General features: G+C 37.8%; 2 protein-coding genes across 3 annotated transcripts in view; one reads left to right on the plus strand and one right to left on the minus strand.

Moving 5' to 3' along the window:
- The window catches only part of LOC129775195 (mucin-2), a 159,948-nt gene that overhangs the window by 57,580 nt on the left and 86,837 nt on the right, over positions 1-15,531 (plus strand). The gene's annotated exons all lie outside the window — the stretch shown is intronic.
- Positions 980-8,133, minus strand: LOC129775199 (gustatory receptor for sugar taste 64a-like). The gene is made up of 8 exons (XM_055779592.1): positions 8,046-8,133; positions 7,596-7,985; positions 7,366-7,535; positions 2,220-2,503; positions 1,927-2,089; positions 1,555-1,644; positions 1,290-1,480; positions 980-1,224 (listed from the first exon to the last, which is right to left on the minus strand). The coding sequence occupies exons 1-7, from the start codon at positions 8,131-8,133 to the stop codon at positions 1,355-1,357; spliced, it is 1,311 nt and encodes a 436-aa protein (XP_055635567.1). The 3' UTR covers positions 980-1,224; positions 1,290-1,354.

The following is a 15,531-nucleotide window of genomic DNA, read 5'->3' on the forward strand; positions in this document are numbered from 1 at the left end:
GATAGTTTCTGCTTGCGAATCTCCTCCGGAACGCTGAATTTGTCCTCTGCGGAGAAGAACAACAGGCCCGGCAGCTGACGAAAGTCCGCTTTGACGTAGGTTTCGTCGTCCATTACCAGGCAATGCGGCTTCGTCAGCATTTCGGTGTACAGCTTCCGGGTTCGCGTCTTCCCCACCATGTTTTGCCTTTCGTCGCGGTTAGGAGCCTTCTGAACCTTGTATGTACGCAGGCCCTCCCGCTGCTTGGTCCGCTGGACGAATGAACTTGACAAATTCAGCTTATTGGTGACATCCCGGACCGAACTTCTCGGATCACGTCTAATCTGCTTAACTACGCGCTTGTGATTTTTTTCACTGGCGGAGCATCCATTTTTGCCGTTCTTCACCTTCCGGTCGAAGGTTAGGTTCTCGAAGTATCGTTTTAGTACTCTGCTGACCGTGGATTGGACGATTCCCAGCATCTTACCGATGTCCCGATGTGACAACTCCGGATTCTCGAAATGAGTGCGCAGGATTAATTCACGACGCTCTTTTTCGTTCGACGACATTTTTCCAAATTTACGAAAAATTGACAGTGAAGCATGTCCAACGTGATCTATACACTCTTATCTGATTATAAGCGAAAGCTGAAGATATAATTCCTAAAAATTAAATTTCCACAGCGTTTTTTCCGTGATGCAATTTGATGTGACACACCCTTTATACCCAAACTCATCCGAATTTTTGGCATATGCTAACAAAATTTGCTCCGCATTCAAACGGTTAACATTGTGTTTGCTTCTTTATACTCTGATGTGGTTGACAAATGCCAGAACATATTTCAATAAATAAATTCTCGTCACTCAAGTCATAACTTGCTTCCTTGATCCTACTTCAACTCTCTGATACCCCATTCATTGGACTGATTAATTTATCACTCTTAGTTTCTTAGTTGATTTTATTACTCAACAAATAAATGACTCTCTTGGTATAATGTCCGTTCACACTGTGTTTGTTGTAACAATTCGTTGATTAGGTGGTTCTCGGCAGGGATGAATGCAAATACGTCTGTGCTTGCGTTAGTGTGTTGTGCCTCTGTGTCGTATGGCCAATCGAAGTGTTTAGTGCGGTTATAGTGAGGTCATTCGATGCTACAGAAGGCACGCATTGCCTTCAAAACCGGTCTTGTTGTGTTTTTTTTTCATCACCATGATCATCTTCTTCATCGTCGGACGAAGGTTTAACCTGTAAGAACAAAACAAAAACAAATCAACTCACGCGTATTCACAAGCGCAAATCAGTTGCCGTACCACAAATTAATCTTTATTATCTCTATTCAAGACAGGCTGCTGTGCTAATGAAACGGTGTTGTCAATTACTTTCCGGTTAACCATTTCTTCTCGATTTCGAAAAATGAACAAGGGCGGATGTACCCTTTGCCTTCGGATTGCCTATCAAATTTTAGCATCACCAGCTCGTAGGTAACGATTGTTCCCGCCATCTGGTTGTGAAAAATAATAACTTACAGAAGTAGCAGTATTATCATTTTTTTCACTTGCAGCTATTATGACTCACGGAAAATAAGAGCTGTCGAGTAATATGAAAAAATCCCATTCCGGACAGTGCAACGGTTTCGCTTTTCAGCTGGGTGGCAAATCGGTCTAGCTAAATGAAACAAGATGGATAAATAAGATTTGGGCATATTTGGGTGTAATCTTGGTGTTGGTAAAGTGATTAATCATATTTGTGGGAGGAGAGAAAAGCTCAAATGAAATACTTCAGCTAAGCTTACTGTCAAAAATAATTGATTAAATAAAATACATGTCCGCATTGATGTTGCTAGCATTGATTACACTTAAGATATACCCCACCGAGAATGGTACCCGTATTTGTTCCAATTATTTAAACAGAAACACCCAATATCCATTTCCGAGATCTATCACCCACCTCCACACACCATCCGGAGTTTGGAATTTTCGTCACGACATCGAGTGGCTTTTTGGCTGCCTCGTGGATGCTAGCGGCACACAGAAACATCGTCACGGTGCGTCCGATTAGGAAGAGCAGCGAAAAACAGTAGTAAACATCGTTCATCACGTAGCGTAGCTTCCTGGCGCGATGAAAGAGAAAAAGATTAAATAAAATGGGGCCAAAACGAGCAGAGAATCTAAATCTTATCACCACACTGATCGTATCATAATCAATCGCTGGGGGCTGTTGCTTCGCCGTTTGCAACTTACTGCGAAACGTTGAGAATCTGCAGACAGATAAAGTACAGATTGGTAGCACAGGATATTAGCATGATCCAGGATACCACCCGGTCCACCTCGTCCAGCAGCTCGCAAACGGAGACGTAGTCTGAACGAACCCGGATCCAAAATTGCTCGTTCGAAGCAAAGACACCTTGGGCGATGGTTTGTATGTGTTTATGGATCTGGTTGAAACGGGTCGCGATTGCAATGCTTAACAAAATGATGAAGATGTCCAGATAGTTCCAGTACAGTGTCAGTGCAGAAGAAACAAACTGTGGAGAAAATGTCGACATTTGCGAATTGATGGTTGGAATAACAGATGATGGCTCAGAATGACGTGTATGTGACTTAAATATGCAACCAACGTATAACCTTGAGCTTGCTGTCGGTTAGTTAGGCTCACGTGAACAGATTACAATCGAAAAAAAGAAATTCATACAAATAAGAATACTCATTGGAAGTATAACTCTAAAATTGATTTCTACGCCAGATGACACCTCTTATTCCTGTGTTTTGGAATGCCATTTACATATAGGGTAATTGATAACACAAAAATTGCAGTACTTGCACTGTTGCAGTCAACATTTTGAAGAAAGTCTAACTTTATTTGAACAATGTTTAATTTTTTTTTCTATAATAAATATGTCGAGAAAAATATGTAAAAATGTAGGAAATTGTTTAAATTAAAAAAAAAATATATCAAACAAGCAATGAAAAAATAATTATTTTGAAAATTTAAATTCAGTTTTCTCTAAGAGATTCTGAAAATTAATGTTTTACTCGTAATATTTTTTTATGTTGATTCTCGCGATTGATATTTTCTTGAAATGTTTCTGACCAGAAAAAAGTTTGCAAAAAATGTAAATCGCGAGAGTTTACACACAAAAATGTTACGAATAAAACGTTGGTTGTAACTATTTCTCTGAAGCCACAGATATGCTATTGTAATTTTACCACTGTTTGATCGTTTTCGAATGGTGACAGTTTGCCAATTCGAGCCAGTAAAAGTGATCAACCTCACGCCGCTCCAGAAAAGGTAGCAGCCTCCTCTGTAGGAACTCCATTGATTAATTTTATTGGATTGATGTTCCAGAAGTTATGAAATCGTAATTGTTTTGTTCGCAGGTACATATTGCCATTGCCAATTTTGGGTCCTGTTTGAACCAAGGCGCCTCTATATATACCAGGTAAAACAATCATATGAAATGCACTTTCAGCGGTATTGGAATTGCTGTCGGTATTGTTTACAAACAGCTGCCGGCAGCTCTCTACAAACAGTCACGACGCTTATTCGAACGATGCCTACTATGTTCGGCTTTCACGAATTTATGTGAAAAAGAAGGGAAGATTTTGTAGAATTTCATTCTCATCCTGTTTACTCACTACTCTCGCATGTGAAAATGCAAAAATGGCGTATCCTAGCAATAACAAAACAGACAATCCCCACTCCACAAACCGTAATCCCCTTCTTATTGAAGTGATGATGTTGCTTCACCTGTTATACATTTATACAAGCACCTTGGTTTGAACAAAGTCACCACTTTCGAATGGTCGAATGAATCTAGTATCAGCTGCTTTTGCTTTTCTGTTTCTGTTTCCCGAATGTGACATCAATTGTGCACAAAGCAGCTGTATGACACCCGCCATGTTTTTGGTGCCAACCAGCCGTATGGCACGATTATCGCTATCTCACTCTATCTACCGTCACCGCCCATCTCACTATCACTCTGCTGAAAAAGTTCATCATCGACATCACGATATGTCAGATGGTGGTAAATTGGTAATTCGCGATGACAGAAAAATAGTGTCGACGTCTGGTGGCGACTTCAAATTATGGCCATAATTTGGGTCCCAAACTCGTTAGTGTAATCTCTATCAGATTAGAAGACACGAAGCCGGTTTTTAAATTTTGAATGAAAATTTTCACATCATGTTATTCAATTACTTGAAACACGTATTTCTGACTTTCATTCAATCATATGGCTATGCAATTCCAACATTGTTACTGACTTCTTTTCCATTATAAATGATGTTGCCTTCATAAACAATTTTCGTATGAGACTTTTTACCTACCTGCAAACAAAAATGTTTTTAATTTAAATAGAATACTAATTTGATATACAAAAGCTAATTTTCATTCATAATTTTATATTTTGAAAACGTTCATTCCAACTGAAAATCAGCTATTCTTTGACGCTCTCCTAAACTAGTAAACGAAGCTCAATGCCGTCAACACGGATCGCGGTTTTGAAGAAAACATATACTTTTGACGTTTGAGATGTTGGCACCAAAAACATGGCGGGTGCCATACGCGAGAGATATAAGTTACCCGCTCTGTTGTTTTTGATTTTTGACGTAGGACTACGTCATACATTAAGGGTGCCAAATCAGAAAACAGGTCCCGGTTTTTTTTAAATAAAGTTAACGTAAATAACTATTTTTGCTACGAACGGATTTTAACGATTTACATAGCAATCGAATCGGAAATTTCCTAAGATTGGTTTTATATGCTATACATTACAATCTCATAGTCTGTATATGGTTCAAATTGATCAAAATTGGAAGCATTCCATTTCACCACACATTTGTTCTGCCCATTTTTGTGCTTTTACGAATAGAGCTGTCAATAACGGGCAACTTATGCAGCCGTTAGAATAGAAATAACGAAGGGGTATAGCGAAAAGAGAATATTTGCAAAGGTAACTCCACCCTTGCATAGTAAGTAAGCTGTCGCTAGCGTATAAGTATTGCCCAAACCATGCACGTGCCTCCACCAAAATTCCTGGTTGAAAAATAATGTTCTTCCTTACGTAAATCACGCCAGTACCCGTTCAAACCATCAAAAGCATCCAAATTGATCTTTTTTTCGTCAATGAATATAACCTATACGTTTAAGAACTTTTCGTTATGGTATATAGCAAAATGTATTCATTTGGAAACATTCTTTGTCACAACATACCATGACCCACTGTCGGTTCATGCGAGCTTTGGCAAAACTCAGACGTCTTCCGATGTGAGATGGTGTAAGATTAGGAGTTTTAACCTTTCAAACCCTCTTTATGTGAGGACTTTTTACCAAAACATGACGAATTATCACCCGGGAAACATTTAAATCCAAATATTGCTTTATTTGCATAAGCGACTTGACACTTGAAAAATACAAAAACATTCGTTTACGTTCAGCGCTTGCACACACACATATGAAAATCATGCAGTTGATGGTAGTCACCAATACCAATACACTAGAATATAAATTGAAGCATTGTTTGTGTACAATGACACAAATCAGCAAGATCATCACTCATCGTCTAATAGAAGTTGGATAGAGTGTATGAGAAGGCCGTCCTGCTGAAACACGTGAAGATTATCTCCGTACAATTTTTCCATGTTTGGATTTACGACATTCTGCAAAACATCTATTTTATAACATAAAGCGCTAATTTAAGCGCCGTGTTCAATAAAAACAAGTGGTAGTTTACCGCGTTTGCAAATACCTCCCCAAACCATCATGGATGCGGTGCTCTGGACCTGTGGAATGTTTTTGTCACTGTCTGGAATATTCCTTGAACTGTAGGCCCACAAACTGTTGTTTTGAACATTGCGAGACTGTTGCAAGACACAATGTTGTGTTTTCATCCGAAAATACATGTTGGCTTTTTAAACCGTTTCTTATTCGAAGCCTCCTAAACTCCATGAACTTTACGTTTCGAAAAAGCTTGGCAGGTCATGTTTGAGCACATTGTGCGTTGTTGTTTTCGAAACATTGAGGTTAGCGGCCATTTCACGTACAGAGTGTTGTGATTTTCGTCGAATTCGCCCACTAACGATCTTAATAACTGGCTCCGTCCTTGCTAAACGTATTCTGCTGGACCTTTTCCGGTCATCCAACGAAGAAGTCTTACGGTACCTGCTGATGGTTCGATAAACACAATCACGATTTACTATCAGGTTTTTCTAACTTACGAAAATTGCGCCTGATCGCACTCCTTCCAAAAACTGTTTTATTACCACAGCAGGAAATTCTTCCATCGTTAATCAACAATGGATACTGAATGAAAATACAGGGAAACTACGATATAACGTACCCTCGTTGTAACGTACCCTCGATATAACGTCACTCGATATAACGTACACATTGTCAAAGTGTAAAGGAATAATTTTTTGAATTTTTTTTTGAAAGAACAATTAATTATCTGTACTGTTATACTAAAACATGTTTTGTACCTTTAGCCAATCCCGAAATACAGCTGGTTCTGTGATTCCGGATTCTAAATGAATTAACTTCAATCAACAGTACGAAGGGAAATATCGTGAGAAAGGTTAGCTTCGTTCTTTAATTGAATTCATTCATTAACCTTACCCAAACAGCATCACAATAAAGTAATATAAGCTACGTTTCTGAGTTCTTTATTGTGCTTCGATATAACGTACAATTCGATACAACGTACAATTTTGAAAGTGAAATGTACGTTATATCGAAGTTACCCTGTAATTACCAAACAGATCCGTCAATGGATTGTGTAAACATTAGCGTGCCAATGGGAAAATATCGACCCTAAAATTTCAAAAAGTTACCCTATACAAAATGTTCACCACCTCGAAAAAACACCCTATGCCGAATTTTAGCTTAATCGGACTTAAGGGAGAGTGGCGCAAAGCGGTCAAAGTTTGAGTTTTTTGAAAATCGAAAAATCACCCAAGGGGGAGTAAAGGAGATCGGGGTTTTGTGATTTTTCGATTTTCAAAAAACTCAAACTTTGACCGCTTCGCGCCACTCTGCCTTAAGTCCGATCAAGCTGAAATTCAGCATAGGGTGTTTTTTCGAGGTGGTGAACATTTTCTATGAGGTAATTTTTTGAAATTAGAGACAACCATTTTCATTGGCACCCTAGTAAACATAGTGCCAGATTACACCAATACAAAGATGGTTTATGCGCTGCTGCTTTGTCATTACAGCGAGATAAAAAGGTGTATGAGAATATGTTGAACTAGGTGTATAGAAAAATATAACTTTTATCAAGGATAAATATTCCGATTTGATTGAATTCCGGATGAATGAAAAAAAATCCACAGAAATGTATTTTGTAAATATGAATTGTAAAAAAAAAGAATCGATCCATTAAATCCCACTCACCATAAAAAACCCTGCGGAATATGAACTGTATGGAAAATACGAATACACGTTAGCAAATTTCCGCAATGCGAAGTGCCGGAACATATCGGTTACATTCTGTTCCCAACCGCAGTGTCGTATTTCGTGCTGTTGATCGCTTAAAGTATTCACAATCGAGAGTATGTGTTCACCTGAAATAAACGGTTTCCGTGGTCATCGACAGGTGATCAATTGATTGAATCAACACATACCGCATGCAAGCAGCAGCAGAAGGCCAGCGGTAAACCATATTTTGCGCTTCAATGTCCACCATGAACATATTCGGTACGATTCGCTCAGGAAAATCTTGTCCACCTGACTCCACTTGATTGCCACCCTCTGCCACTGGGTGGCCATGCGTAGGAAAAGCGTGCTGATTAGGCAGGCATCAATGAGAAACACTAGGTGGTTGATGTTCTTCGCACTAATTCCGATCGTTCGCAGCCGCTGAATTTCGGTTATCATGTTGAATGATCCGGCCCCGATGATCACCAGGTTAAGAATCACACGAACAGAAAACCAATCCACCCGAACATGGCGAGCATTGTTGCTAAATATTCCGGCGATGGGGAAAATTCCAAAAAGCTGACCCACGACTATGACTGAAATATTAAATTGATTTGAGTATTTTTTTCTTTATTTTGCATCTAATCGCCTATCACAAGGTCTAATGGCTCGATGAAATGTGTCGTGTGTGTTATCCAGGTCGGATTCAAGGATAAGAATTTTCCTAACAACTTTTGCGAACATGATTGGGCAGGGGCATTGCCGACAATGAACTACTTCGAATGTGCTACTGTGCGTGAGAGCGTGGGAACCAGGGTATCTGGCTCCCGACAAAGTGTAAATATTTGATACATTTTTAGATCACCTTTCGTTCTGCTGAAAATGTTCTGCCATGCACAATCTATTTCAATGTACACCTATTCCTAGTAGCAACATTTCTAATGAAAATCTATATGGTTGTTAATCTTTGAACCGATTATACATCGAAATAATGGGACTATCTTATAGTGGTTCTGATGAGGTTTATGAATCTCTGCCACAATAATTATATCCGAATCTATCACTCTGTAAAATCTAGTCGGGTAATGCTTTTGTTGTGCTTGTGCTAGAAATTGTAAGGGGAGTTATCGATTTTTATTCAATGAATCACAAAGGACTACCTCCGAGAGAGGAAAATATCCTGGAAAGATACCCAAAGGTGCGAGATATATCCGTCAAAGAGTATATGAAAACGTTTATTGATACTCACTGGTGTATTAAAAGGTATCGAATACCGAAGTGAGAAGCAAAGCTCCTGAGCGGAAGGAGGCGTGACGAATGAAAAACAGTCAACAGCTGCTGGATGTGATCCTGTTCCGGGAGATTCCATCCAGATGTTGTTGGGACCGGGAAGCGGAAAACTGAATCCCAGTGGCAGAAATTGGCATCATCAAATGGGGACTCGCAGACAGGTTTTGGATGTCTTCCTAGTCATGCCATGCTTCTGTTTCATATTGATGTTTCATAACTATAACTTACATACATATGTTTCATTCGATTATATATAAATTGGATGGACTTCGATCTGAACAGTTGAACAATACGATTCAAACGAAAAACGAGAGTTGTAGATTGGAGAATGTACCGTTGTACATAGGGAAATACGGGGTGAGACGGACCACTTCTAGTTTTATAAGAAATCTTCAGTATTTTGGCAAATATGCTACGCAAGGAACATATATAGCATATTTTTATCATTTCGAAACACCTTGCAACATTTGAGCGCACGAAATATCAAAACTGTAAACAAAACAAAGTTTTCGTCTATTGCGGTTGCAAGCGAGCTAATTTTCAAGGTAACCGAAATAAGGATTTCTCCAGCAAAAACTGTATATTCCGTTAGTTGCCAGTATCCCAGTTCTTCAGTAGATTGTTCCGGTCAAATATAATATAAAATGCATATAAAATAAAATACCATCTTTTTGCTCGTCTCTTTACACACAAATGCCCCGAAAGTACACAAGGAAGTCGTCGCGGATGCGATGGATGTTGGATAAACTAAATATGACAAAAGCGACAGTGGATAACGGTATGTCCATCAGGACAGCATCAGTCAGTTTTTGGAATTCCTAGAACCACCAACAAATCAAAGGCAATAAATCTTTGACGATGAAGCTTGGATCCATTGATCCAGTTTTTACCACTACTCAGAAACAAGAACTGGTGGAGCATTTACTGCATCAGGAGAATCGATTCTACGCCATCACAATGCGAGATGTCAAGGAACTGGCATTCGAGCTAGCTGAACGAAACAACATATTGAATCGGAACTAAAATACATACTTCAGGGTCATTAAGACTTCACGTGAACAGATTCTGAGAGATTTTAGACCCACGTAGATAATCGTCCGATAATTTTTTGTAAATTTTTCACGATGTTTTTTAAAACTCTGCACATAGAATATAGATGGCCTTTTCAGAAGTTTGTGTGCAGTTTATGAACAACCCTAAACATTCAGTACCTTAGATAACACTGTTCTTCTTATTTTTACTAGACTAAACTTTTTGAAAAAAGCATCGCTCCGTCTACCTCACGGGGGTTACCTCTTACCCCGCCAGCGAAATAAAAAGTATTTTTTATCATAATGAAAAAAAAAACGGCAAAAAAGTTATACAATCAACAGTTACACATTTTTAAGTAGAAGATGATTATATACTCAATGATATGTAGCACAACAAATAGGGGAAATCCTAAAGGACGTTTAACTAAAAATTGGTTCTCTTAGGGGGGCGGTCTTACCCCGTCTTCCCCTATCTGTGAAGTTCTCACGTATGGTGATAAATGTATAAAAAATAAGTTCGATGGCTGATGGCTCAGAGCCTACAATTTTTTTTGCCAAATTGCTACACATAAAGTCTCAAAACTGCAAAAATTTATGATGCTCAGCATCATCGTAATTTATTTCTATCTCTTATTAGGATTGAAAAACGACGTGGTTTTTCTCCGGTGCTGGCTCATGTGGTACCCGTCACATGTTGGATGGCTATATTGCCGTGGCCGGAAAAAACTTGAAAGAATTAAAAGCAAAAGCAAAAAGAAATAACCGCAAAGAGAAAAAGTGTAATGTCACAATTTTTATTATAAATAAATTTTTTAGTAATGAAATTTATTTTGCTGTCAATTTAATGAGGGATCTCTTCTTTTTGCTTTTAGGTATTATAGTGACTTTCAACACTTTTGGCTGATTCGTCACTCTTTACTGCCATTTTCGAAGAATGTCGGGAGTGAGAATTGAACTCTTGACCATTAGCGTGAGAGGTACGGATGTTACCACTACGCCAGATCGCCTCCATGTAATGGGGGATACGATGATAAGTATCGAGGCGAACACAAGCCGCCAAGGTGACCGATTCGAGTCGTCCGCTGACTCGCCGTCGGAAGCGGCGGTCCCTCGTCCCTCAGGGCAGCAGCTGACTGAGCTGACGTGGAACTGCTCTGTTAGGAAACCACGCTATAATGCATGTGGTTCTCTAACCGCAAATACCATACTTAAGCTTGCTCATTCAAAATCATTATGCAAGAATTCAGCTCTAGCTTCGATAGAATAAAAATGTCATTATAAAGGTTTATCATTGTATATTTAGCAGGGCAGTGGAGTCGGAGAAAAATTTCCCGACTCCGACTTTGACTCTGACTCTTCAAAATTACTAGCCAGGTTTTTCATTAGAACTTTTTATTTATTTTTTAAATTTCTTGCATCCCACCCCATAGCTTTCGTTCGTGAATTTACGACTTAAATTAAGATGAGGACGGTTATAATTTTTTTCACGATTCACTCTTGCTGTGCTCCTACTATGATGTTTGGCTTGCAAAAATGTCGTAACGCATCACAACAAGAGTCAAAATTTTATTCAATTGTTTTATTTCTGCAGTGGGTCAAGAAGTGGCGAAGGTCGAGTGGTGATAGAATGCAGGCTTAATAAACACAACGTCTCTCGTTCGAATCTCGATGTTGCTTTCCTTTTTTTTTTGCTTTCGAAATTAACATCAAAGTTTCCTCATCACGAAATAAAATAATGAGCTAAATATTTTGATTTGATTGTGTCATTTTAATTGAAGTCGGAGTCGGAGTCGGTAATTTTTAATTACATAGCTAAACCATGTAATCAACAAATTTTGATGACCTCAATTCTAATCATGAGTTGTCCGATTCACTAATGTTGTTTGTCCTTGGCGTGCTGCAATTTGTTTATTGTATCCTTCGCCCATAGCAGAAATAAACATTCTGTGTGTTGAGTGTGTTGAGGTTAACACTTTTAAAATTCACATGAAAAGGCAATATTCTGAAGAAAGCCTAAATTATGAATGGATCAATATGATGACAGTAAACTCAAGCAATGAGAAATGCAACATCTACTTGAAAATTCGAATGTTTTCATTCAAAAATGGTGACTTCTAAAACCGAACAAACCTTGATTAGAGGTGAACAAACCATGATCATAATTTCTCTTTGAGGAAAATCGTTAAAAACATAAATATCTGAATAATTTCAACGCCTTATGGTAGTACAGGTCGGACTCGATTATCCGGAGTATTGAGTTTTTTTTCACTCCGGATAATCGAATCCTCCAGATAGTCGAGTCATAGAAATCTCAACTAAGTACTAATGAAAATGACGCAAGTAATACTACGTTGAGATGGCGGAGTTCCTCTAGGAACGTTAGTGCCATATAAGAAGAAGAAGAAGAAGAAGATAGTCGAGTCATGAAAAAAACGAATTTTCTCTCGGTAAACGTAATATAATTATGATTTGCACTTATTTATTAAACGGTTTTATCCAGGTTGACCCGTATGTTTGTGACTTTGTAACTTTGTATGTAGCGCTGTACCACATTAATAGAAATTTAACCACCTTCCTGTTGACCGATTGATCTGAAATTTGGAAAACATCTTTATCTCTGGTGTCATTATAAAACTGCATATTCCATGATCTTGAAAATCCAAGATGGCGGCCGCTACAAAATGGCGGATTATGTATATATTTTCTCAAAACCCCATCAATATGGGTATCGAAGGAAATGGCTTGATCAGTAGAACACAATTATTTATGGAAAATGTAAATCAAAGATGGCGACCGCTACAAAATGGTGGATTACATATTTTCTCAGAACCGCTTCAATGTGGGTATCAAATGAAAGGGCTTGACTAGTAGAACACAGTTATTTGTGAAAAATGTAAACCTAAGATAGCGGCCGCTACAAAATGGCGGATTGCATATTTTCTCAGAACTCCATAAATATGTATATCAAATGAAAGAGATTGACTAGTAGAATACAGTAATTTATAAAAAATGCAAATCCAAAATGGCCGCCATCATAAAATGGCACCATATATAATTTTTTTCAAAACCTCATCAATATTGGTATCAAAAGGAAGTTCTCGACTAGTAGAACATAGCAGATCATGAAAAACTCCAACTCCAAGATGGCCGCAGTACCCAAACAACTTATTACTTTTCAAATGGTTTCATTCAGCTTGAACTGTTTGTATGTATGTTTGAACGTTTGTAGAAAATTCCATATTCATAGAAAATTGAACCCGTTCCCGTTTGCTAATTGATCTGAAATTTGGAAGACACCTTTAATTCTACTGTCATTATAAAACTACGTATTCCATGATCTTGAAAAAATCAATTTTCTATTGATGTCGCAATTTTCTATTAATGTGGGACAACCCTACAAACACTCAAACACACATATAAACAGGGCAAGCTGAATGGTACCATTAAAAAGTAATTGTTTATTTGGGAACTGCGGTCAACTTGGATTTGGATCTTTCATGATCTACTGTGTTCTACCAGTCGAGCACTTCATTTGATACCCATATTGCCCATTTTGTGATGGCTGCCATTTTGGATTTGCATTTTTCATAAATAACTGTATTCTACTAATCAATCCCTTTCATTTGATACCCATATTGATGGGGTTCTGAGAAAATATGTAATCCGTCATTTTGTAATGGCCGCCATCTTAGATTAGCATTTTTAATAAATAACTGTATTCTACTAGCCAAGCCCTTTCATTTGATACCCATATTGACGGGTTTGTGAAAAAAAAAAACTATATATGGCGCCATCTTGTGATGGCGGACATGTTGAAAATGCATTTCTCATAAATAACTGTGTTTTACTAGTCAAGTCTTTTCATTTGATACCCATATTGATGGGCTTCTGAAAAAATATGTAATCCGCCATTTTGTAGTGGCCGTCATCTTGGATTTGCATTTTTCATAAATTACTGTGTTCTACTAGTCAAGCCCTTTTATTTGATACCCATAGTGATGGGGTTCTGAGAAAATATTGAATCTTCCATTTTGGATTTGCATTTTTTATAAATAACTGCGTTCTACTAGTTAAGCCCTTTCATTTGATACCCATATTAGCTATTCAATATGGAATTATTATACAAATTATTCAAAATTCCCGAAAATTTAAAATAAAATACTCCGGATAATCGAGTCTAAAATAACGGATAGTCGAATCTCGGATAATCGAGTCTCCGAATAATCGAGTCTCCAGATAATCGAGTCCGACCTGTATTAACAACTGGAGACTTGAGGCTTTTGAACAAACCTAAACTCGTATTGATTATATGTGATTTTCATGAAAAAAAATCGATTCGCTAGTTGCGTGAACACACCCTAAATCGGACAAACCAAGATCATTTATCCTGCCATTCAAATCGGAAATTCTTCAGAATTTGTTTGATATATTGTACGTCATGTACTCCTTAATCCGTAAATGGTTTAAACTGAGAGGAATTGGAAGCATTCCAATTTTCCCATGCATTTGTTCTGTGCATCCTCGACGCGGCCCATCTATATTTGACCCTTTGAGTCCGGGGGAGCGTGATAGTGCTGCTCTTGTTCTATGTTAATATTTTTGACTCGGTACCTCTTAAAGTAGGATTTCGTCTGTCGGGGACATTTGTAAAAGAGGACATCACGCGCTTTGTGCAGCAGATAATAATTGGGAATGAAATTGTGTAAATATAATTGTCTCATTTTCTAAACAAAATAATGTATATATAAATAAGGAAGTTATTATTAATAAATTTTATAAACCCCACTTTTTATGTGGTTTTTTTTCCATTAATACAACTTTTGTGATCAATCAGTTATCTACGTTTATTTGGTATTTTTTTTAAATATACCCAAACTTATTCGCGTTTTTGGCATGTGCTCACAAAATTGAAACGTGGTGGTGCTAGCGTTGCAATTTTAGTTGGTGGAAGCATCGCATCGATTTTCATGCCGTTTGGTTTGGTGGAGTGCTTCTGTGTTTTTATATCACACGTACACAATGTTGTTGTTTTCATGCGTTGCCAAGAGTAAGTTGAAGTGGTAGGACGGGTGGAATCGGCCGAAAAAAATCACGTTTACGACATTAAAATACGGCCAATTTCAACCTACCTTGTATTGACAACCTACTGCTCAAGGGATTATCGATAAAGATGAAACAATACTATAAATGAAAAAAGTGGAATGGACATCAACGTGAACATGCTATGAAGTTCATTTTTCATTACATCTTCATTTTCGCTTTGATATTTGAATCATCAGAATTGAACATCATTGCGTGTTAGTGAGAATCAAAACATAAAAATTCAACGTCATCCAATTGAGAGTGAAATCGACTAGGGGGTATGCTAGTATGGATACATGATTTTTGGAGGTTTTTTTTGAGCTCTGAAAAAATAAAACAAATAATATTTTGTAATATCCATTATCCTATGCATATTTATTAATCATCTAAGAATGCAAAAATTATAAAAACTAAAGAAAATCATTAAAATTAAAAAACAAGCCTGTGAAGTGGGGACGGCCATGGGACGCTTCGTCACTATTCTTAGCTTCTTCGCAATTAAACCGATTTCATTCAACAAGCCACATTTAATCGCAGTAATTGTATGCTGGGTGCGGAAGTGGCGGGTAAAATTACCTACATCCAAATTCTCCTGTACGTAGGAGCATTCGTTGTTCTCCGCTATCCGAATGAAAGACAACGCAATTTTCTGTAGAATTGTTTTTAATAAAAATTCACTGTGTTTCAGCAGAAGAGAATTCATCAGACACTGGAGAGAAGTTAACTCTTACTGTCGTGA

This window comes from Toxorhynchites rutilus, chromosome 3 (genome assembly GCF_029784135.1).
Source record: "Toxorhynchites rutilus septentrionalis strain SRP chromosome 3, ASM2978413v1, whole genome shotgun sequence".
NCBI classification, from domain to species: domain Eukaryota; kingdom Metazoa; phylum Arthropoda; class Insecta; order Diptera; family Culicidae; genus Toxorhynchites; species Toxorhynchites rutilus.

Excerpts from the sequence above, each read along its gene's own strand:
- LOC129775199 (XM_055779592.1), bottom strand. The coding sequence starts at position 8,133 with ATGTTCGCAAAAGTTGTTAGGAAAATTCTTATCCTTGAATCCGACCTG. Across the intron at positions 7,986-8,045 it reads TCATCGAGCCATTAGACCTT|TCATAGTCGTGGGTCAGCTT; the intron begins GTGATAGGCGAT and ends TTAATATTTCAG. Across the intron at positions 2,504-7,365 it reads ATTCCGCAGGGTTTTTTATG|TTTGTTTCTTCTGCACTGAC; the intron begins GTGAGTGGGATT and ends TTTTCTCCACAG.